This window comes from Nelusetta ayraudi, unplaced genomic scaffold, assembly GCF_046127955.1.
Source record: "Nelusetta ayraudi isolate G7.1 ecotype Tasmania unplaced genomic scaffold, CSIRO-AGI_Nayr_v1 ptg000064l, whole genome shotgun sequence".
Classification (NCBI taxonomy): domain Eukaryota; kingdom Metazoa; phylum Chordata; class Actinopteri; order Tetraodontiformes; family Monacanthidae; genus Nelusetta; species Nelusetta ayraudi.
The window spans coordinates 1,365,992-1,387,459 of record NW_027466114.1 but is presented as its reverse complement, the minus strand read 5'-3'; the positions used below and the strand labels follow the sequence as shown (position 1 = coordinate 1,387,459).

General features: G+C 44.9%; 4 protein-coding genes and 1 long non-coding RNA gene across 5 annotated transcripts in view; 2 read left to right on the top strand and 3 right to left on the bottom strand.

Moving 5' to 3' along the window:
- Positions 1 to 2,583, bottom strand: part of LOC142898389 (tripartite motif-containing protein 16-like) — a 98,573-nt gene extending 95,990 nt beyond the window's left edge. Inside the window, exon 1 of the mRNA XM_076041329.1 lies at positions 409 to 2,583. Coding sequence (XP_075897444.1) covers positions 555 to 2,219 — 1,665 coding nt within the window. The 5' untranslated portion in view covers positions 2,220 to 2,583 and the 3' untranslated portion in view covers positions 409 to 554. The remainder of the gene's footprint in view (positions 1 to 408) is intronic.
- The window catches only part of LOC142898371 (NACHT, LRR and PYD domains-containing protein 14-like), a 272,094-nt gene that overhangs the window by 21,575 nt on the left and 229,051 nt on the right, over positions 1 to 21,468 (top strand). The gene's annotated exons all lie outside the window — the stretch shown is intronic.
- Positions 1 to 21,468, bottom strand: part of LOC142898369 (NACHT, LRR and PYD domains-containing protein 12-like) — a 487,638-nt gene that overhangs the window by 336,194 nt on the left and 129,976 nt on the right. The window lies entirely within an intron of this gene.
- LOC142898407 (uncharacterized) overlaps positions 1 to 21,468 on the bottom strand; it is a 142,754-nt gene that overhangs the window by 41,136 nt on the left and 80,150 nt on the right. The window lies entirely within an intron of this gene.
- On the top strand, positions 17,316 to 19,494 carry LOC142898398 (tripartite motif-containing protein 16-like). Its single transcript, XM_076041339.1, has one exon. The coding sequence runs from the start codon at positions 17,534 to 17,536 to the stop codon at positions 19,196 to 19,198; it is 1,665 nt and encodes a 554-aa protein (XP_075897454.1). The 5' UTR covers positions 17,316 to 17,533; the 3' UTR covers positions 19,199 to 19,494.

The following is a 21,468-nucleotide window of genomic DNA, read 5'->3' as shown; positions in this document are numbered from 1 at the left end:
GTCTTGTTGCTTTATTGCTTCAATTCAACACTTGATCATTGACTTGACATTGTTGTGCAATACAGACTGATGGCATATTTCATGACTTATTGATTGACTATTGGCACATTGAGCCAACAAGCAGAATCAAAAGACAAAATTCTCTCACAATATTTACATGCATTCATCTGATTGTTGACAAACGGATCAACAGTCAGAAGGTTGATTAGATGGATGAGTTGTTGAAAGGTCAAAGGTCAGCGGGGAAAGGTCCAGAGTGGAAGCAGACCTCAGCTGTGTTCCCACAGTAATAAAGTTGTCATGTGGACTAATGACACATTATTAATCTGTGGGATGAATGGGCTGCAGAGGAAGAGAAACAACGTGGCACAAACATCCAGCAGCTGTGGAGACAAACATCAGGTGGACAACAGTCACCAGGAGCACAAACAGGAAGTGGCGTCCAGGCCCCGCCCATCCTGTGATTGACAGCCGGAGACACTGGGCAACAAACGTCAAGACAGAAGAAGAATCAAAGGTGAGAATTCAGCTCAGAGTCTCTCTGACGACTTCAGTCACACTTTCATCAACTCAGCTGAAGAACCTGAACCAACATAAAGTCCAACATGTAGCGGCTGAGTGAAGGAGGTCTGGACTCTGTGGAGGAGCTCCATGGTTCCAGAGACGCTGTAGAAGGACAGAAGACCTGCTCTGTGGTCCAGGTACACTCCCACTCTGGAGGACCCAGGACCTGAGACATCAGTGCTGATGCTGTTGTGACGAAACACATATCCACTTGGGTAACAATCTAAACTCCAGGATTTGTCATTGAATCCAAATCTACTTTCCTTTGACCTTCCTGCTCTGCTGATGTTCCTGTAGGCCACTGCTACACCAACCCCCACTCTCCACTCCACCTCCCAGTAACATCGTCCAGTCAGACCTTCTCTACTCAGGACCAGCTGCCAGTAAGTGAATCTGTCTGGATGATCACAATAAGACTGAACTTTCATCATGTGTGTCACTTTTCTGTTCTCCTCAGATAATAACAGACGTTTGTTCACTGTGTTTGGATCCAGAGTGATTTGAGGTGAACATCTGAGGAAGTCCTCTCTGCTCCTGGGTTCTGGTACCTTCAGTAGGACATCAACGTTGCTCACTGTCCATGAGATGTTTGTCTGAGTCTCCATCAGAACTTGCTGTATTTCATCTCTCAGCTTGGTCACAGCTGCTGCCACGTCCTCAAAGTATCTCAGAGGACGGATCTCCAGGCTGGAGGAGTCTGGAGACGCACTGAGTGCTGGCAGTGAGGAGAACCTGTGGAGAAACTGGCTGTGGTCCAGTGTGTGTGAGATCTTCTCCAGCTCAGCGTCTCTCCTCTTCAGCTCCATCATCTCCTGCTCCAGCTTCTTCTCAAGCTCTTTGACTCCACTCACTGCTGCCCCCTGTGTGGATCTGACCTGCTGCTGCACCTCAGACCGTCTTTTCTCCAGCAGACGGATCATCTGGGTGAGGATCTTCTCGCTGTCCTTCACTGCTTTATCAGCAGAGCCGTTGATGGACTCCACCTCCTTCTGAAGCACCTTCAGGTCTTTCTCTGTGTGCTGGATCTTCTGCTGGATCTTCTGCCTGGTCTCCTCCAGCTCTCTCTGCCTCTCAGTCCTCTCTGCTGCTGCTGCCACTGTCTCGTGACCTTTATGTTCATCCACACAGCATAAACCACAGATGATCTTCTGATCAGTGCGGCAGAACATCTTCATCACCTCATCATGACGAGGGCAGATGTTCTCCTGGAGCTGCTGGCTGGGTTCCACCAGCTTGTGTCTCTGTAGGGGAGGAACATCACGATGAGGCTGGAGGTGATGGTCACAGTAGGAGGCCCGACAGACCAGACAGGACTTGAGGGCCTTGAGTTTCCTCCCAGTGCAGACATCACAGGCCACATCTCCAGCTCCAGCATAGCAGTGATCAGCAGGAGCATCTTGGAGTCCAGTCTTCTCCAGGGTCTCCACTAGAGCTGCTAACAGGGTGTTCTTCTCCAGGACAGGCCTTGGTGTGAAGGTCCTCCTACACTGAGGGCAGCTGTAGACTCTCCTCTCCTCCTCTGCATCCCAGTGGTGTTGGAGACACTTCCTGCAGTAGCTGTGTCCACAGGAAGTGGTCACTGGGTCCTTGAGAAGATCCAGACAGAGGGAACAAGAGAAGGTTTCTGGGTCCAGCTGAGCTGCTGCCTGAGCCATTTCACTTCTGAGAGCCACTGATTGACTGACTGACTGACTGACTGGGTTCCAACTTCCTGAGAAACAAAACCAGTTTGACTTGAAGGGGAGGAAACAACCAGTCCGAGCTGTGATTGGCTGAAAGGACCACAAGGGGCGGGGCTGCTAACCTCCTGACTCATTCCGGGAAGAGGAGTGTCAGGGTGTGTGTGTGTGTGTGTGTGTGTGTGTGTGTGTATGTGTGTGTGTGTGTGTGTGCTTGTACACTTTGTTTCCTTGGCGCTGAAGACAGACGACGACGACGAATCAAAGTTCATAGTTCACAATCTGAGTTGTCGTTTGCAGCTGATGTGATTGCTGCTGGGACACACACACACACACCCACACACACTCTGTGTGTATGGGTGTGTGTGTTTTTGTGTGCGTGTGTGTTAGTGGCTAATGCTAATGCTTGTTGTTCGGCTAGGTGTCTTCACCTGTCACAGGTAATTCACATTTATTTCAAGTGAGGCACCGCCGCTATCTGCTAGCCGCTATCTGCTAGTCGCTCACTGTTATCTTATTGCTCTTCATAAAGAGCTTTATGGAGCAATAAGAGCGACCAAAGTGAACAACTGCAGTGAATCAGGTGATGATCCAGTTTAGATTTTCCTCTCCGACAGGTCAAACTGTTGTTTTGTAGCATCTGCAGTTTTAAGAAGCGTGTGTCATGTGTGTATACATAGAAGAGTGGAGTGTTCAAGTTTCTCTTGTTGCTGTTTGACAAAGACTGGCAGTATTTTCATGCATTTTCTCTTTATTAGAAACTCATTGGGGTCAAATAAATAAAGAAAAAAGCTTTTGGAGAAAGAAAGCAATGAAAGTTGCTTCATTGCAGACTTTTACTGATACGTCTGTCCTGGACCAAGAACATTTCGGCAACCAAGGAGCATTTTTTTGACCGTCGTCCTCTACACCACGGCTTTGACAAAGCGTGACGATGTTGTTGACTGGAAAAGCTGACGCAATGAATGATGACATGAGTCTGATAAAAATGATAGCGTCACGCACGGCGGGGAAAGCTTGGCGTTTTAACGCGCAAAAGGAATGAAATGAACAGCATGTTGGAAGCTGGAGAAAGTCAAGAAATAATGAACAAGCGTGTTGAAGCATTGGATCATTATTTGGGGGAGTTGATGGATTTGCAAGTGGCTGTACAAAATCTCTTTTCTAACGGAGAGGAAAGGGAAGCGGATCATATGGACTGGGATGAGCCTAAATTGATACCTTTTCCACATTTCTCATCTGACATTACAGAATGGTTGACTGGTGATGTGGGAAAAGGAGATGAGCAGGATGAGCAAAAGAAGCGAGAGGAGCTGGGGGAGCAAGAAGAAGCAAATGCGCTATTGGTGGGGCCAGAGGACAGCGTGTCCCAGGCTAAAGGGCCCGTAAGCAAGCAGGGCTTCAAGCAAAGATGCCAGCTCCTCCCCAGCATCCTCTCCTTTATCTTCTGCATGCTTAAAGGCTGAGGCTGAACAAGCTGCTGTAAAGGCCAAAGCTCAGGCCTTGGAAGTCAAACATGCACTCCATATGGAAGAACTTGAAGCTAAAAGCAAGAAGGGAAAGGCACCACGTGGAGACTGAACTGGCTGCAGCAGAAGCCAACATGCATGTATTCATGGGGAGTGTGATGTCACAGGCCACACCTGAACAACCACCTTCGTCATTAAAGCAACCGCAACCACCGGAAGCTCAACGGCCGTCAACATCAAAGCAGCTGAAGTCAGAAAACGTGACACCCTTACGCCAGTTCCAGGCCACTGGAACATCTACAGTATATAAAATTCCAGTAACATCTCAAAAACATCCTCAAAGCCTGCAGCAGTCATATATTCCTCACCAAACTATACCATGTAAAGCAAAGGCAGAAAAGAAACCTCTGGGTTACGAGCAAAAGGATGAGCATGGCTCCTCCATCTCAACAAAAGGAAATCTAATAAATGAAGGTTTCCTTACTGGCGTGTTAAAGAGGCAAAATGAAATCACTGAATTGCTTGTAAAGCAACATCAAGCAGCTTTTCTCCCCGCCAGAGAGATTCCTGCATTTGATGGTGATGCCTTGCAGAATAACTCCATGTTTTTGTTGTTGTTAAAGTTTCCTTTAAAATAATTCATTTGAACTGTGAGATGCACAATGCATTGAGCAGTCATTACAAAATTTGTGAAACAGTTCGATTTATTTTGAAATAAATGAATAATTCATTGAAGCTGATTTATGTTTAAAACTGTATTTAAAACTGTTAAGTCTTTTTTTTTTTTTTTTTTTTTATGAAATAAATAAATAAATAAATAAATGTTTCGCTCTCCACCGAATGTAGCCAGTGCAGAGTTGCCCCACCTAGCCAATCAGTGAGCTGCGTGAGCCCCAGCTGGTCAGCTCGGAAGCGGAGCTGTGCGGGGTTGCAGCTGTTCTCTGAACGCCTCTATCCTCTGTTTTATACAACTCAATAAATGAACACAGCACAACGTCATTACTGTATTTTGTTTTTTTCTATGCATTTAAAGATTGTCTGCCTCTTGTTAGTGAGAGAAAATAATATTTCAATACTGTGCGAGTGGCCATGGAGCTGCCGTTAAGCCTGAAGCAGATAAAATATAGGTTTGAATAAGTGCCCCCCCCCCTCATTTGTTTCTGCAGCTGGGTCTGTCCCAGGGAGTTGATCTTTCTGTACTTCTGTGGCAAGGTGCAGAAGGCCCGGGCGGGCTTGGAACCGCAGACTCCCGGGTAATAGCCATGCACGCTTCACCATTTGGCCAAGGAGCCAGGATGCATGATCAACTGGAGGCATACTGACAGGACCGTCCACTGTCACACTTCCAACAAGACATTTCCACTGGGAGCAAACTGCCACATAATACGTGACAAGAAGAACACACACACCACACACACATCACACATGCACTCTCTCTCTCTCTCACACACTCTCTCTCACACACACACACACACACACACACACACACACACACACACACACACACACAGGGCATCTAAACTCCTTTTTAAGCCCATTCATTCTTTGAATCATTGCCCATATTCTTGATATTTCTGTTTCCCTCCCTACTGAGTTACAAAACCTTTGCCAATACTCTTTCTTTGCACACTTTATGATTCTTCCTACCCTGGCTTGTGAGCTTTGATATTCAATAAGACTCTGATCGTTATGATTCTGTTTGAAGACTTTCAATGCCTTGTTTCTGCTTTGAATTGCCTCATCACACTCTGTTGTCCATCATTAGTGATGGGCGATAATGTCATTTTCAAATTCGATACGATATTCAATATTTTTGAGGTCGATATTGCGATATCGATATCAAAACACTTTTTTGTTTTTTTTGTTTTTTTCAGTTAAAAAAACGTTAAAAATCACAAGACACTAGTGGCCTTTAATATATTTATTACAAAAAAATTAAAAACAATGAAAGAAACATTTTAAAGTGCAAATTTAAATAAATATAAATATAGAAATTATAAATATATAATATAAAGCGCTAAATAACTAAATAAATGTTGTTCAATAAAAAAATTATACAAAATATAAAAAACTTTGTAAAAAAGAAATAATTATGGATAAGTGTAACTTAAAATGACAATGAAAAACAAAACCTTTGAGAAACATTTTCTAACATCCTGAAAACAAATACTCTCAGGAAAACATAAACATGTCTAACCTTAGTTTGTTTTTGTTTGTCTTACCTTGTTGACATGGGCGGAGCTTCCGCCTTCCCCAGAAGTGTCACAAGCTGGCAAGCGTGATGCGTCTTCTCAGCAGATGTTATGGAGGAGTGTGGAGGACACTCCCGCTGCTCGTTCACCTCTCCTGGATACTGCTTCAGGTGTGCCAGGTGTTGGCCACGCCTCCGTAACATCGGCTGATAAAATGCCTCACACATGCCATCTTGTGTCACTTCTGGGGAAGGCGGAAGCTCCACCAAACCATGTCAACGACGTAAGACAAAAGAAAAATGAAGCTATAAGAAACCACTACACAGTGAACACAATCAAACTATGTCTAACCTTGCCGATGCCATCTTGGCCAGTGAGCGGTGGACTGCACTGTCTGACACAGGAAAAAACAAAACATGATGATTGGTCAGTTCTGCAAGACCACCTACTGTATCTCCCTAACACAACCATGGGCATACTTATGTGTGCTCCATGTGTAGAGTGTGTGTGAGTGTGTGTTTGTTTTTTCTCTTTACTGCTCACAAGCTTTAAATTTGAGTTTCAGAATAAGAGCATGTTAACATGTTTTGCTTTCAGTCTGTTTCTCTTCACACTGAGCAACTCCCCTGCCTTTGAAAACAGTCTTTCTAATGAAACACTGCTTGCAACAGTGAGGTGTTTCTTGGCCAGTTTGCTGAGCATTGGAAGTGACTGCTGGTTTTTCTTCCACCAACCCAAAGGCTCCTCTTTCCTGGCCATCACTTTATCCTTCATGTGTCGGCGCATTTGGATGTATGCGTCAGTGTTGACTGTGCCATTTCCCTCTAAAGCCCAAACCTGCATGTCAAAGTCCTGCCATAACCTTGAAGTTGAAGGAGTAGGAGGAGCTACCAACACTGAGAAGGTTGATACACTGACAGAGAGGTTATTGGAAACTGGGGCATCACTGGCATGCTTTTCTGTGTGGTGTTCTTTCTGCATCTCACCGATGAGCTTGGACCTCATAGATTCAACATTTCCATTGTGTGAAAAGACCACATTTTTGAATGTAGGGTCTAATAAAGTGCTGGCTGCCAGCTTGGAAAAGGCCTCCTGCAATTCTCTGCAAGGTGTGACGCCAGTATATTAGCGTTGGGCCCAGCAGACGCACTTGCTCTTTGGAGCAGAGACAGCAGAGGTCTCACTTTAGAAAGTGTGACATTTCTATCTGCGGACACTTCTCTAGTGACCTCTTCAAATGGCTTGAGGGCTTCAATAGCCTGGCTAATAGAATGCCAGTCTTCCTCACTAAGACAGAGGTTGGCTTTACCAAGGAGGCAAAGTGCTGTCTGAGCAGCTTGTTGCTGTTCAGACAGCACTTTGCCTCTCCAACATTGTTCCAGACACTGTTCCATCTTGTCTCGACCGACTGCTTCAGTTTCTTTTCTTTCAGTCTCAATGCATCTTGTTGTTTTTCAAGCAGTTCTGTTGCTTTGGAGCTATGGTGGAAATATACACAACACTCACAACAGCGCTACACTTTTCAATTACTGACATCAACCTCTGGTCAGACTTCATTGAGTCTTTGACTACGAGATGTAATGAGTGAGCGTAACATGGAATATGTTTCCACATGTTGGTCCTGACAGCTTGGACCATGTTGGCTGCATTATCTGCAACAACTGCATGTATTTTATTGTTTCTGCCCCAGTCCTCCACAGTCTGTGTTAGTACATTAGACATGTTGTCACCAGTGTGATCCTCTACAACATTGACAGTGTCCAGGGTGTAAGCCTGGATTTCCCACTCCTCATCTATACAGTGTGCTGTCACTGTCAGAAAGGCTTGAGTTGCCCGGGAGGTCCACATGTCAGTGGTTAAGACAACACTAGAAGCTCTGTATAAACATTCTTTCACTGCTGTTTTCACCTCAGTATACAAATGTGCTATTTGTATTGTCATCAGGGTCTTCTGTCCAGGTAGACGATAGCGTGGCTCAAGCACCTTCACTGCACTTGATGAAGCCCGGATCCTCCACAATTGAGATGGGCTGCATGTCAGTAACTATCATCTTAGAGAGGCTTCTTGTGATGTCCTGTGCTCTTTGGGAATCATCTGAAAAAGATTGGAATTTCCATCAAGCTGAGTTCTAAATACACATACATATTTTTCAACAAAGTAAAGAATAGTTGACAATAATCTACACAGATGTTATCAACAATTGGTCGAATAAGTGTAACCGGTTGAATCGTGTCGTTTGCGTTGTGTTGAGTTTGAGTGACCCACACCGTGCTCAGCTCTGGAGGCTATCTCCGTTTATTCTGGCAACTCTCCCACGGAGTACACGGAACAAAAGGGGCACAAATACAACATACCTGACAACAGAAAGTGCAATACAAAATCCTTTGTCAACTGCTGATACATATGTGGAGCCCCCTACACAAATTAATTGACATTAAAGTATACAACCAAATTGTGAAATTAAAAGTAGACCTCACCGAGGCTCACCTCTCCCACGGAGTACACGGAACAAAAGGGAAGAGGTGAGGCGGGAAAAACTCTTATATAGGGGGGGTGTCCCCCCAACAGGTGTCCATAGGGGACTGAAGCTTGGAGACAAATGTTCCACATTAAACAAAGAGGCTTAATTGTCAGGTGTTACTACTAAATTTTGTGAAATTATACAAATAATATCCAGCTTCTTCTACAATTACTATTAAAACATAAATGATCCTGTTACATAAGGTCAAAGCTGAAGCCACAAGTTATGCAGACAGCACCGTCTTCATGGTAAGAAAAACCCTGTATTTGAGTGAAGAATAGGATTCATTACCATTCATTATATTCATTTCAGTGAATCTATGGTTCAAATGAAAACAGTAACAGTAACATTATGACGTGAAAAGTATTTGAAAAGCACTGTCTTACTACCTGCACCCACCTGGGTATTTGCTTTGTCCAAGAAAGCTCTCCTGCAACGTCTTTTGAGGAACTGGAGTAGAAGGAGAGGAATCCTGGACCTGCAACTGCTTGCTTTCAGCTTCCTACAAATCAAGAGTGCCTGCGTGTCGCTCCTCTAAACAGGTACTAGCCTAGCCAAATCCACTAGCCTAACTTTACAAACCTTATGTGCTGTTGGGTGCGTGCTCTTCAAATGTGGAAACGGGTTGCTGGTGTTGCTCCTGTGCGACACTCTTTTGTCGCACAAATGGCATCGCGCAACGTTTTTGTCCACCGGTGAGAAATGTGACCACACGACGCTACGTTTCCTTTTCACGCTTAACCAATCAGACTCTCCTCCGGCCGCCGCCATTACTCTGCTCTTCCATGCACGGCTGCGGTGGGCTTTGGCGTGTCCAATAGTCAGAAGTAAGCTGCCGCGGTTGTGGTTACAAAAACAAAATCAAAAAAAGTGTACGCATGTCGATGCAATGTTTTACTCTGATTAGCGATGGATATATCGATAACGATATCGACGTGCACATCACTGTCCACCATGGAACAACCTTCTTTCTTTGCCCAACTCCCTTTAACTTCATAGCTTTCTTGGCAGCTTTTAAAATAGCTGCACAAATATACTCATTGAACCCAGGGGCGTCCAAACCATTCTCACTGAGGGCCACATACATAAAAATATAGGAGCGGCTGGGCCGCTGGCTAGAAATGAGCTATATAGCCTTAACGTTAGTGTATTAAATAGTCAATTATTCTGCTGAGTATCAGCTGCGCTGGGTGTGTAAGCCGGGCCATCCAGCTGCGGTGCTGATCCGACGCCACTCGTGCCAAAAATCCACACAAATGTCACTCGATCAAGGAGCAAATCTGCATCAGATGAGATCAGCTGACTTTGCGTGTGCAGTGTGTACGCTGTGCACAGCGGTGTGCACTCTGTGTGTTAATAAGGAAAAGGCATAGAAGAAAGTGGTGCGCAAAAGCAGGGTAGTGACAGAATTAATGCGCATTATTGATATTTGTCGCATGTGTACCTGCACATGCATGCTTATTAACACACGGGTACTGTGGAATATATTTTCTACTCACCTAAAGTGGGAACGGCATTGCACTCAGTGGGAGCAGCTCCCCCTGGTGTTAAAACTAAGAAGTGCAATACACTCAGGCAAAAGTTGAAGTGCGGGCCATATTCTATTCTATTTAGAACATTTCTTGCGGGTCAATTAAAAATGGATCGCAGTTGGCCCGCGGGCCGTAATTTGGACACCCCTGATTCAAGCTATCAATATCAAGACTTGGATGGATTTGTCCAATGTCTTTATGACTAATGTGCCTAAATTTCTCCCACTCAGCACCACTAAATGGGCGCCCCTGTGCTCTCCCTGAATCTTGGTGTTGTAGATTCAATGCCTCTTCTATCATTATTGGATAATGGTCACTTCCTATAGAGCTTTCCTTTATCACGTCCCAAGAACATAGAGCTGCCAGTGAATGTGATGCTAGTGTGGCAGGTGGGTTTGCCCCCACCTTTGCGTCGTCAGTCACACCTGCGCTGCAGTGAAATTTTAGCGTCATTGATTACACCTGCGCCAGAGTGAAACTAGTCGTTTTAAAAACACACGCCAGGCTGCAGTCAGCACTCTGTCGCCTGGCGTGTCCACGTTGAGAACTCTGTCTTCTGCAGCTCTTAGCCTTTCGGCTAGCAATCCTAACGCGGGCTGGGCCATAAGCGCGGCCGGAGGAGGAACCCTGGCGGGTGCCCGTTCATCGGGAGGTGGCGCTGTGTGTGCGTGATCGTGTGCGTTCACCGCTTGGCTGTTAAAGCCGCAGTTTGTCGGAGCCTCTCCTCCTCTGGTGCTCGGTTTGGCCGCAGCTGTGCAGCTGAATACCGGTGCCCCGAGACGGGAGTTGGAAGGACGCTGGTTTCAACCCCCAGCCTGGGTGCAGTCGCTCCGTCTTCCTCTGCTTCTTCATACCTCTGTTACGGTTGCGGCGGCGACTTTCTCGCAACTAATTGCCGCATTGGTCGAGCCGGGTAACAGTTGGTGTCACCACCACAACGCTGATATTTGTCGTTTGATTTTGGTTTAGACAATTGGGTTTGTCTGTTTCTTTTGTTAGTGTAAACATTTTTTCTTTGGTTGGTTTCTTTTCTTTGTTTTGCTGTCAAATTTTGGGGAAACTTTGGTTATTTATTAAATAGCGATTTTGTTATAGTTTGATTTCTTTTTTTTAGTTAACATTTAATTTCCCCGTTCTCGTTAACTTCTGTTTGGTCTGTTCTGTCCTGTGCGTGCGTGCGAAGGCTAAATAAAAAGCGGCCTTTGTTTTAACTACTTAACGCCTGCCTGAGTGTCTAGGTATTATATTAATGTTGTTCTCTTTTCCTTTGGACAGGAGTTGGCGTAGCGTGCGGCAGACTGCGTCGGTGGTGGTTCCCCTTCACTTTGCTTTATTTTGCACAGCACGAGGTGAATTTTGCTTTGCAGTGATTCCCTTAGTTTTGTTTATTCCCCTGTTTTTTTGAGTTTTCTTTGGTTTGTTTAGCCTGCCCGCTTGGCTACGTCCAGCCCCGGTCCCCTTAATTTCCCATGTTTAACAGTCTTTGTGGTATCCTTATTGTCTTGACACTCAGGCAGCGAAACCTAGTCTTATTGTTCTTTTAAAAAAGTGTTTTTCTGTGTTTAAAAAAGAGTTAACTATTTTAAAATTGTCAAATTAAGCTGTTTTTGGAAGTCCATCTTGTCCTCTTCCATCCTAGAGTGTAACGAACCTGTGTAGCCCGAATAATTTTTATTGTAGTTCATTTCCTGGGGTGCAACTCCCCAGGTGGCGTTGTCCGGCAATCCTCCCCCATTTTCCTTTACACCCACTGTAAGAATTGTCTCCACCTCCGCCAGCTCCCCTCGCCACAAAAGCAGTCAAGACGGATCCGGAAGGTGTTTAACTCGCGGTGGCATCAGGCTGAAACTAGTTCTGAACGTCCCGGTCCAGTTCAAACCGGCAGTTCTTTCAAGGGAATGCCGACCCGTGCTGCTCTGTGTGCCTGGCTGCGGCCACGCAGGTGTGTTGTTGTTTGCGGTGGAACACCGCTGGGTGGGCGGGACTTCTGGTGGCGCTTTCCGGCCTCGTGGTGCTGAATGAAGATTTGGAGCTGAGAGCAGCGTGCGTGCGCGTGCGTGTTTCACTCCTCTGGAGTGATTTTCAGTTTGCCCCCTTGTTCCTCCTCGGATCGCTTAGATTCCCTGGGATTTTTAGTGAAGCCTCGTGATGCACTGAGGCTTTCCTAACAATTGTGCCGAAAAAGATACAAAACTTCAAGACTTGAGTGACGGTGACATCTGGTGGACAACTGAAGACATGGCAACCTCTAAAGAGCACAACTGAAGCACTGGCACGGTTTCAATCCCATGACAGCAATAAAAGCTCAGAAAAGTCTTTGTGGTCATTCAATTGTTTTGTCCTTCATACCAAATAATGATTATATCGTCAATACAAAAACTATGCAGATGCTCTCCCCCATACTCTGAAACACAATCCTGATTAACCCAGAGAATAAATGCAAATTATGTTTAGGGTTAAATGTTGGTTCAGGGTTTATTTAAAGCTTTGAGCTTTATTCTTGATTTACAAACTGTACTAAAAGTCCCTAACAGGATTACGGATTCTTCCTACTTTGCAAATGATCATGGTGTTTCAATTCAGAGACATTGTGTTTTGTTTTTGTTGTTTTGGAAGTGTGTTTCAGGAAAACCCTTAAAGATAATGGTTTGTCATTTGGGGACTTGGACGTTTTTTTTTTTTTTTTTTTTTTAAGGATTATTCACAGAAGCAGACAAGCAATTTGTCTTCACAGGTTTTTATTGGGAAATATTCCTTCTTTCTTTTTGTTCCTACTGTCGCAGGCTTCAGTCGGCTACTTTTCTGGCTGAGCAGCTCCCCAGCTTTGGAAATGATCCTTTCACAGGGAACAGATGATGCTGGGATGCACAGATACTTGCATGCAGTTTTCCAAAGCATAGGATATAGTCTGCTGTGCCACCCAGTCACTTCTGCTCTTGTCAGAATTTGTTCTTTCAAATATCTATGACACAGACAGTACCACAATGAATGACTGAATAAACAACTGATGTTTCAACACTTTTTAACATGCATACCTCTGGATCTCCACTGCAGCGCTGGCAGATGCACTGCTGGTGCGGTGCCGAGACTCAACGTAGTTTTCCAGGAAGGCCCACAAGTTGTCATTTTCTTCACCGGCACTGGCGGATGTTGTTGCTGTCTCCAGTGGCACATCTTCTGCCGACCCATCAATAAGACTGGAACACTCTGGTGTCAGCGTTTCTACAGCAGCCTGAGCATTGCTTTGATTAATAAAGCCAGCCTGTTAAAACCGTGGCTCCAAGATGGTGGCCACCGACGGGAGTTCACCTTTTTCCAAGCCACTGAATTTTTCACTCAAATTAGTATTCAAATTGTTGGCAAGCGTGACCCCAATACTAGGAGCTGTTTGGGCACATTTGGCAGAAATGACACGCCTCAGCATTTTGGCTATAGGAATTGCCTTTGAGCCCGACACACTCCTTTCCTCAGAAAGCTCAACAGTTGCCTGAGACTGGCCTTCAAACTGTCAGGCACTGGGTGATTGCTGCATAGTCATCAGCAGTGAAAGGCACTATGTCAGTGCTAAGTGATGCCAGGGCTGCCCCTAAAGGTTCTCTCTGCTCATAAAGCCTATGGAGCATGGCATAAGTGTTGTTCCATCTGGTTTCCACCTCTTGAACAGGCTTTTTTTTTTTTGGGCGGGGGGGGGGGGGGGCTGCCCACATTGGCTTGAATAGAGCACAACTTTTCCTTTGCTTTTGAACTGGAGTGTTCCACTATTTTGCCGGCCCTACTGCGCATGTTTTCCAGCTCAGTCTGACTGTTTTTTCTTCTTTTTTTAACAATTAAATTGAGCATGTGGGCAAAGCAATAAATATGTCTAACATTTAACACATATTGTGAGCTCCATCAGTAACCATCACACAGACCTTTTCAGTGATTTCAAACTCTGCCATCAAATTTGCAATTGCTTCTGAAATATTATTAATAATTATTAATATTAGCTTCTGTGTGGGTCAAAGGAAAATACTGCACACCTAAAAGCACAGTAGCCAGATCTAGGCTGTCTGACACATAATAGCAAGTGACATCAAGGTACGCATCCATGTTGACTGATGTCCACATGTCTGTAGTCAAACTAACAGCTGAAGTTTGCTTAATTTCTGCCAAGGCCTTCTCTTTGGTTAAAGTGTACCTTGCTTCCACCATTGCCTTTACAGTTTTGCGGCTTGGAATGGAGTTGTGTATGTGTGTGTGTGTGTGTGTGTGTGTGTGTGTGTGTGTGTGTGTGTGTGTGTGTGTGCCACTGACCTTCACCACTAGGCTGTGACCTCTGCCTTGACCTTGTGGTCCTCAGTGGGACCTGCAGCAGAAAACAGCAGGTTTCTATTAGTCAGATTCTATGAGCAGGTCACATGATGACATCAGCAGCAGCATCCAATCAGAAGGTAGAGGCTGGAGGTCCTCACCTGTCCCTCAGGGGTCTGGGCTCTGCACCCTGGATGACCTGGAGCCAATGTTCCCTCTAATTGTTCAACACAAGCTCCTTGAGCACACTGAGGACCACTGTGAGCAACATCAGATGTGCACGCTGTGGCCACACACCAGTATCACACCTGTTCAAAACCTTGGATCATAGCAAGTTACATGGCTTATTAAAAGAATCAAATTCCAGCAGCAATTTTCATGAGTTGACTTTGAATAGAAGTGATTTGGCCCACTTCAAATGAAAAAGAGCAAAATCTTGTAGTTGATGAGATGTGTAGTGTGTTATATGTGAGAGTCCTGCTTTAACCATAGGAAGAGTCCTGCTTTGGCCTGGCTGAGGTCCAGTTGTGGCCTGGCTGAGGGTCATGTTCTGGAAGAAATACGTGTGCTGTAGCTTGTGATACAGTGTGAATTCCTGTAACTCTTTGTCTGTAAAATATCTAATTACTCACTTTTGTATTAGCATTTCTACGACCCATCAGGGCTTCCTCTAGGATTGTTTGAAACTGTGGGGGAGGGCTTCAGCGTCGTCATGGGCGCCATATATATATTTTTTTCCAACAATATCTTTATTTATTTTCAAACATAGTAATACACAATATAGAACAAGAACTTGAAACTCTTGCCCACAACCAAACCGAGCTCACGACCAAGACATGGCTACAAAAAGGACAAAGAGACTCAAAAAAGAAACAAACCAAAAAATACCCACAGTAAACAAAGAAATGAAGTTCATTAAATAAAAAGTAAAACTATTAAAAAATAAATGAATGAAATAAAAAGGAGAGAGAAAGGGGGAATAAGTATACACAAGCACCTTTACATTGATGTCATTCACTATATATTACACAGAATGAAGATTTCAGGCTCATTCCTGGCTTTAGCAAGATACTTTACGAAGGGGCCCCAGATGCTCTCCAACATTGCTATCTTACCCCTGATTGCATATGTCATCTTTTCTCAGGGCAGAGTTGCTGTTCATTCTGAAAACCATCTGCCCTTCCTCGGTCTATCCACATCTTTCCAAGCCAGTGCAATTACTCTCTTGGCCAAGAGCAGACCTATGTCTAAAAATAATCCATGCTTCTTTCTTACGTTACAGTTTGGAGGATAAAAACCCAAAAGAAAAAGCTTGGCTTCTAAAAGTAATTGTATCCCTAATATCTCCTCCATGCATTCTTTCACTTCTCCCCACAATTTCTGAATTTGAGAACACTGCCACAAACAATGAAAGATCGAGCCCTTTTCTTTATCACACTTTATGCACACATCTGGTACGGCGCTGTTGAATTTATTCAACTTGACTGGCGTCATGTAAGACCGCATTCACCAGTTGTACTGCAGCCATTTCAACCGGGTATTCACTGTGTGAGATTGTGCTTTGGTGCAGGCCTTCTCCCACTCCTCAGTGGACAGGTCAACCTGTAGGTCCTCTCTCCAGGACTCAAGCTTATCTAACGAGGATTCTGAAGACTGATACACCAGCTGGATATATATATATATTTTAGAAATCAGGCCCCTCCCCTGGCAGTCTTTCATCATCATTCTTTCAAGTGTTGACAGGCTAGGAATACACAAGGCAAGTATCTGAAGAACTGGCTGCGAGGTGGGTCGTGTTTAACGACAATTTCATGGAAAGACATCAGACGCTTATCAACAGGATTATAAAGATCTCCTACTTTTTGTAACCCTTGCTCAGCCCATATTTTAAACCCCCCCTCACCTCCTCCTGGGGGGGAAGAGATCATTTCCCCGTATCGGACTAAATAATGAGAGTGAGGCTGCGTCTTTGAAATATTTCTCAACTAGTTGCCAGACGGTGATCATATTTTTAGTCATAGGATTCTTAGTGTTATTTTGGAGTTTCTTAAAATCTGCTGAGTAAAGGTAAATGGATAAGGGAAGCTTCAGTGAATAACCTTCCATCTCCCTCCACAGCGGCACGTTCTCTTCTGAGAAGTGAAACATCAGTGTTCTCAGTTGCGCAGCCCAGTAATACCAGAATGGCTGTGGGCATTGAAGCCCTCCTCTGTCATACGGCAGGCACAGCAATGATAGGCGCTGCCTGGAGCGTTTATTGTTCCATAAAAACTTGATGAAGAGTGTCTTCAGCTGAGAAAATGGATTGCTGGGAGGTGGCGGAGGTCAACTTTGAAATAAATATAATAGTTTAGGCAGTACATTCATTTTAAGAGTGCTTATTTTCCCCAATAACGACATTGGAAAATCAGCCCATCTATCTCAAGAATTTGACATTTCTTGAATTACTGGTTTATAGTTAGATTCTATGATGTTATCCAGCAGCGGAACAATTTGAATGCCTAAATAAGTGAAGCAGTCGACAACTTTAAATTGAGAAACTACATTAGTTGGATTTTCTCTGTCTTCCTGGTTTAATAACATAATGGATGTTTTAGACTGATTGATTTTATCTGCGCCATATTTAACAATATGTTAAACTATTATTTAAAATAATGTAAATCACTGATAAAGCACACCTAACAATTCAACTACCAATGAATGAGCAGTAGTATGCATGTGATAACATAGATTGAAAAATGAGCCGGAGTGATAGCTCTTCTCTGAATAGACAAGCTAAGCCAGTGTGCTGCTGTCAGCCAGTGAAAATGGAGCGGAGTGGCACCTCTTCACTTTGTTACGCAATCTATGTCAGCGCGCAGCTGAGAGGGAAAGTTGCTGGTGTGTGTGTGTGTGTGTGTGTGTGTGTGTGTGTGTGTGTGTATGTGTGTGTGTGTGTGTGTGTGTGTGTGGCAGCAGCAGCAGCAGCAATGACATCAGCTGCAAATGACGACTCAGATTGTGAACTATGAACTTTGATTCATTGTCTGTCTTCAGCGCCAAGTAAACAAAGTCCTCACACACACACACACGCACACCCTGCCACTCCTCTTCCCGGAATGAGTCAGGAGGTTAGAAGTCCCGCCCCCTGTGCTCCTTGCAGCCAATCACAGCCCTGACTGGTCGTTTCCTCCCCCTCAAGTCAAACTGGTTTCGTTTCTGAGGAAGCAGAACCCAGTCAGCCAGTCAGTCAGTCAGTCAGCCAGTCAGTCAGCCAGTCAGTCAGTCAGTGGCTCTCAGAGGTGAAATGGCTCAGGCAGCAGCTCAGCTGGACCCAGAAACCTTCTCTTGTTCCCTCTGTCTGGATCTTCTGAAGGAACCAGTGGCCACTTCCTGTGGACACAACTACTGCAGGAAGTGTCTCCAACACCACTGGGATGCAGAGGAGGAGAGGAGAGTCTACAGCTGCCCTCAGTGTCGGAGGACCTTCACACCAAGGCCTGTCCTGGAGAAGAACACCCTGTTAGCAGCTCTAGTGGAGACCCTGTCGAAGACTGGACTCCAAGATGCTCCTGCTGATCACTGCTATGCTGGAGCTGGAGATGTGGCCTGTGATGTCTGCACTGGGAGGAAACTGAAGGCCCTCAAGTCCTGTCTGGTCTGTCGGGCCTCCTACTGTGACTCTCACCTCCAGCCTCATCGTCAGTCTTCAACATTTAAGAAGCACAAGCTGGTGGAACCCAGCCAGCAGCTCCAGGAGAACATCTGCCCTCGTCATGATGAGGTGATGAAGATGTTCTGCCGCACTGATCAGAAGATCATCTGTGGTTTATGCTGTGTGGATGATCATAAAGGTCACGACACAGTGGCAGCAGCAGCAGAGAGGACTGAGAGGCAGAGAGAGCTGGAGGAGACCAGGCAGAAGATCCAGCAGAAGATCCAGCACACAGAGGAAGACCTGAAGGTGCTTCAGAAGGAGGTGGAGTCCATCAACGGCTCTGCTGATAAAGCAGTGAACGACAGCGAGAAGATCCTCACCCAGATGATCCATCTGCTGGAGAAAAGACGCTCTGAGGTGCAGCAGCAGGTCAGATCCACACAGGGGGCAGCAGTGAGTGGAGTCAAAGAGCTTGAGAAGAAGCTGGAGCAGGAGATGATGGAGCTGAAGAGGAGAGACGCTGAGCTGGAGAAGATCTCACACACACTGGACCACAGCCAGTTTCTCCACAGGTTCTCCTCACTGCCAGCACTCAGTGCGTCTCCAGACTCCTCCAGCCTGGAGATCCGTCCTCTGAGATACTTTGAGGACGTGGCAGCAGCTGTGACCAAGCTGAGAGATGAAATACAGCAAGTTCTGATGGAGACTCAGACAAACATCTCATGCACAGTGAGCTACGTTCATGTTCTACTGAAGGTACCAGAACCCAGGAGCAGAGAGGACTTCCTCAGATATTCACCTCAAATCACTCTGGATCCAAACACAGTGAACAAACATCTGTCATTATCTGAGGAGAACAGAAAAGTGAAAAACATGTTGGGAGTTCATTCTTATTGTGATCATCCAGACAGATTCACTGCCTCGCCTCAAGTCCTGAGTAGAGAAGGTCTGACTGGACGATGTTACTGGGAGGTGGAGTGGAGAGGGTGGGTTGATGTAGCAGTGGCCTACAGGAACATCAGCAGAGCAGGAAGGTCAAAGGAAAGTAGATTTGGATGCAATGACAAATCCTGGAGTTTATATTGTTACCCAGGTAGATATGGGTTTAGTCACAACAACATCAGGACTGATGTCTCAGGTCCTGAGTCCTCCAGAGTGGGAGTGTACCTGGACCACAGAGCAGGTCTGCTGTCCTTCTACAGCGTCTCTGGAACCATGGAGCTCCTCCACAGAGTCCAGACCTCCTTCACTCAGCCGCTACATGTTGGACTTTATGTTGGTCCAGGTTGTTCAGCTGAGTTGATGAAAGTGTGACTGAAGTCGTCAGAGAGACTCTGAGCTGAATTCTCACCTTTGATTCTTCTTCTGTCTTCACCTTTGTTGCCCAGTGTCTCCGGCTGTCAATCACAGGGTGGGCGGGGCCTGGACGCCACTTCCTGTTTGTGCTCCTGGTGACTGTTGTCCACCTGATGTTTGTCTCCACGGCTGCTGGATGTTTGTGCCACGTTGTTCCTCTTCCTCTGCAGCCCATTCATCCCACAGATTAATAATGTGTCATTAGTCCACATGACAACTTTATTACTGTGGAAACACAGCTGAGGTCTGCTTCCACTCTGGACCTTTCACCGCTGACCTTTGACCTTTCAACAACTCATCCATCTGATCAACCTTCTGACTGTTGATCCGTTTGTCAACAATCAGATGAATGCATGTAAATATTGTGAGAGAATTTTGTCTTTTGATTCTGCTTGTTGGCTCAATGTGACAATAGTCAATCAATAAGTCATGAAATATGCCATCAGTCTGTATTGCACAACAATGTCAAGTCAATGATCAAGTGTTGAATTGAAGCAATAAAGCAACAAGACAATCCAGACAGCAGTGGGAGTGTTTCCTGGCAGTGAACTGGTGCCATCAATGAGCTGACGTGACTGATGTCAGGCTGCAGTACCAGCTGCTCACCACAGGGGGGAGGCAGAGAGTCAGCAGGAACTCAGCACAAGGTCAAAAGTCAACTAACAGTTAGCAAAGCAGCTTCATCTGCTGCTCAGCAAAAACAGGGGAAAAAAAGTGTGCACGCATGCACACACACTCACACACACACACACACACACACACACACACACGCGCACACACACACCACTATTTTACAGAACAACTAGAGAACGGGTACTTTACTGACTCACATTGTATTTACTTTATTGCATCATAACACCCATGATCATGTGAATTCATATATAGTGATTATATAATGCTATATTAATAAATCATATAAAATATAATATACGACTATATTATATTATATTATATTATATGCATTTCTAGCTTCGGCCTTTAGCGACGTCATATTTAATCAACCCTAAATTAACACAAAATGAGCTTCAACTCTTGTCCAAACTGCACCAATAAACTGAACATTGTCTCCAATTCAATGCACCACGGTTTATAGATTTGAAATTGCAGATGGTTCTGCAACTAAATCTTTATATTCTTCTTCAAGTATTACGGCTTCACCGTGGTGGCAACTGGATCTCCAGGTTGAGTTCAGTCTTCGAGGTTCTCAGGGCTTCTTATCCAATCACAGGATGCTTACGTGTGAAGTTCAGCGTAAAGCCAGCTAGCTGACCTTGCCATCGGAGACTCCAGATCTGATTGGCTATTGCTACTAACTGCTCAGTGGTCTAGTCAGTCCCTCCAGAAAAACGGCACTATGCGATGGCGTAATTCAAGGCATAATCAGTCAAAGTACGCGTAATCATGCGGGGGGGGGGGTCGCATTTTTCCAAAGACACTTTCGCCGCATAAATCTCCGATTTCCGAGCAAAATATGCGAGGTTTGCGTAATTTTATAATCCCCCCATTTTTTGTTCACTTGACTCAAGCGCAACCATTTTCCTCCCGTTCCTTTGAGAACGTTATTTGCAAAAAGCGAAGAAGACGAAGAAGAAAAAGAAGACGAAGAAGAAAAACAACAACCAATCAAAACCTCAAAGCCTTGGTCTTCCTTTACCACTGTCGCAACCCCATCTGAGTGCCTGCACGCGTGGATTTATGAGACGGTTTCCGACGGGTTCCCGATGTGAGTCGCGCATGCGATTACGAACCGAGACTTTTTCGATATTTCCTGATTTATGACATTAGATTAATATGCGTTGTGCATGCACCATTTCAACTGGGGAACATTTAACGTCCGTCGCAGATGGAATCTACTGCGATTTAAAGCACATTAGTAGGTAGAGCTGGAATGTGCCGTCTTTCTAAAAATAATATAATATAATATAATTTGAATCAAAAATAAAAACATTTCATCACTCTGTGATTGAAATATATGTCATATTAATTTATGTTAATATTAATATATATGTATAAATATTAACAGTAGTTATTAATTAATAACTTAGACAGTTTGCGCCCCCCCATACCCCGACACACAAACACACAGCAACTATGTTTTATAATGTGCGTCAAAACTCCCAGCAGACCGCGCAATAAGAGTTGACACTTTGTTCAGGTTTGCACTTATTTCAGCATCTGTTTTGCCACCTCTTTGAAATACAAAGTACATTTTATTTTATCGTTTCAAT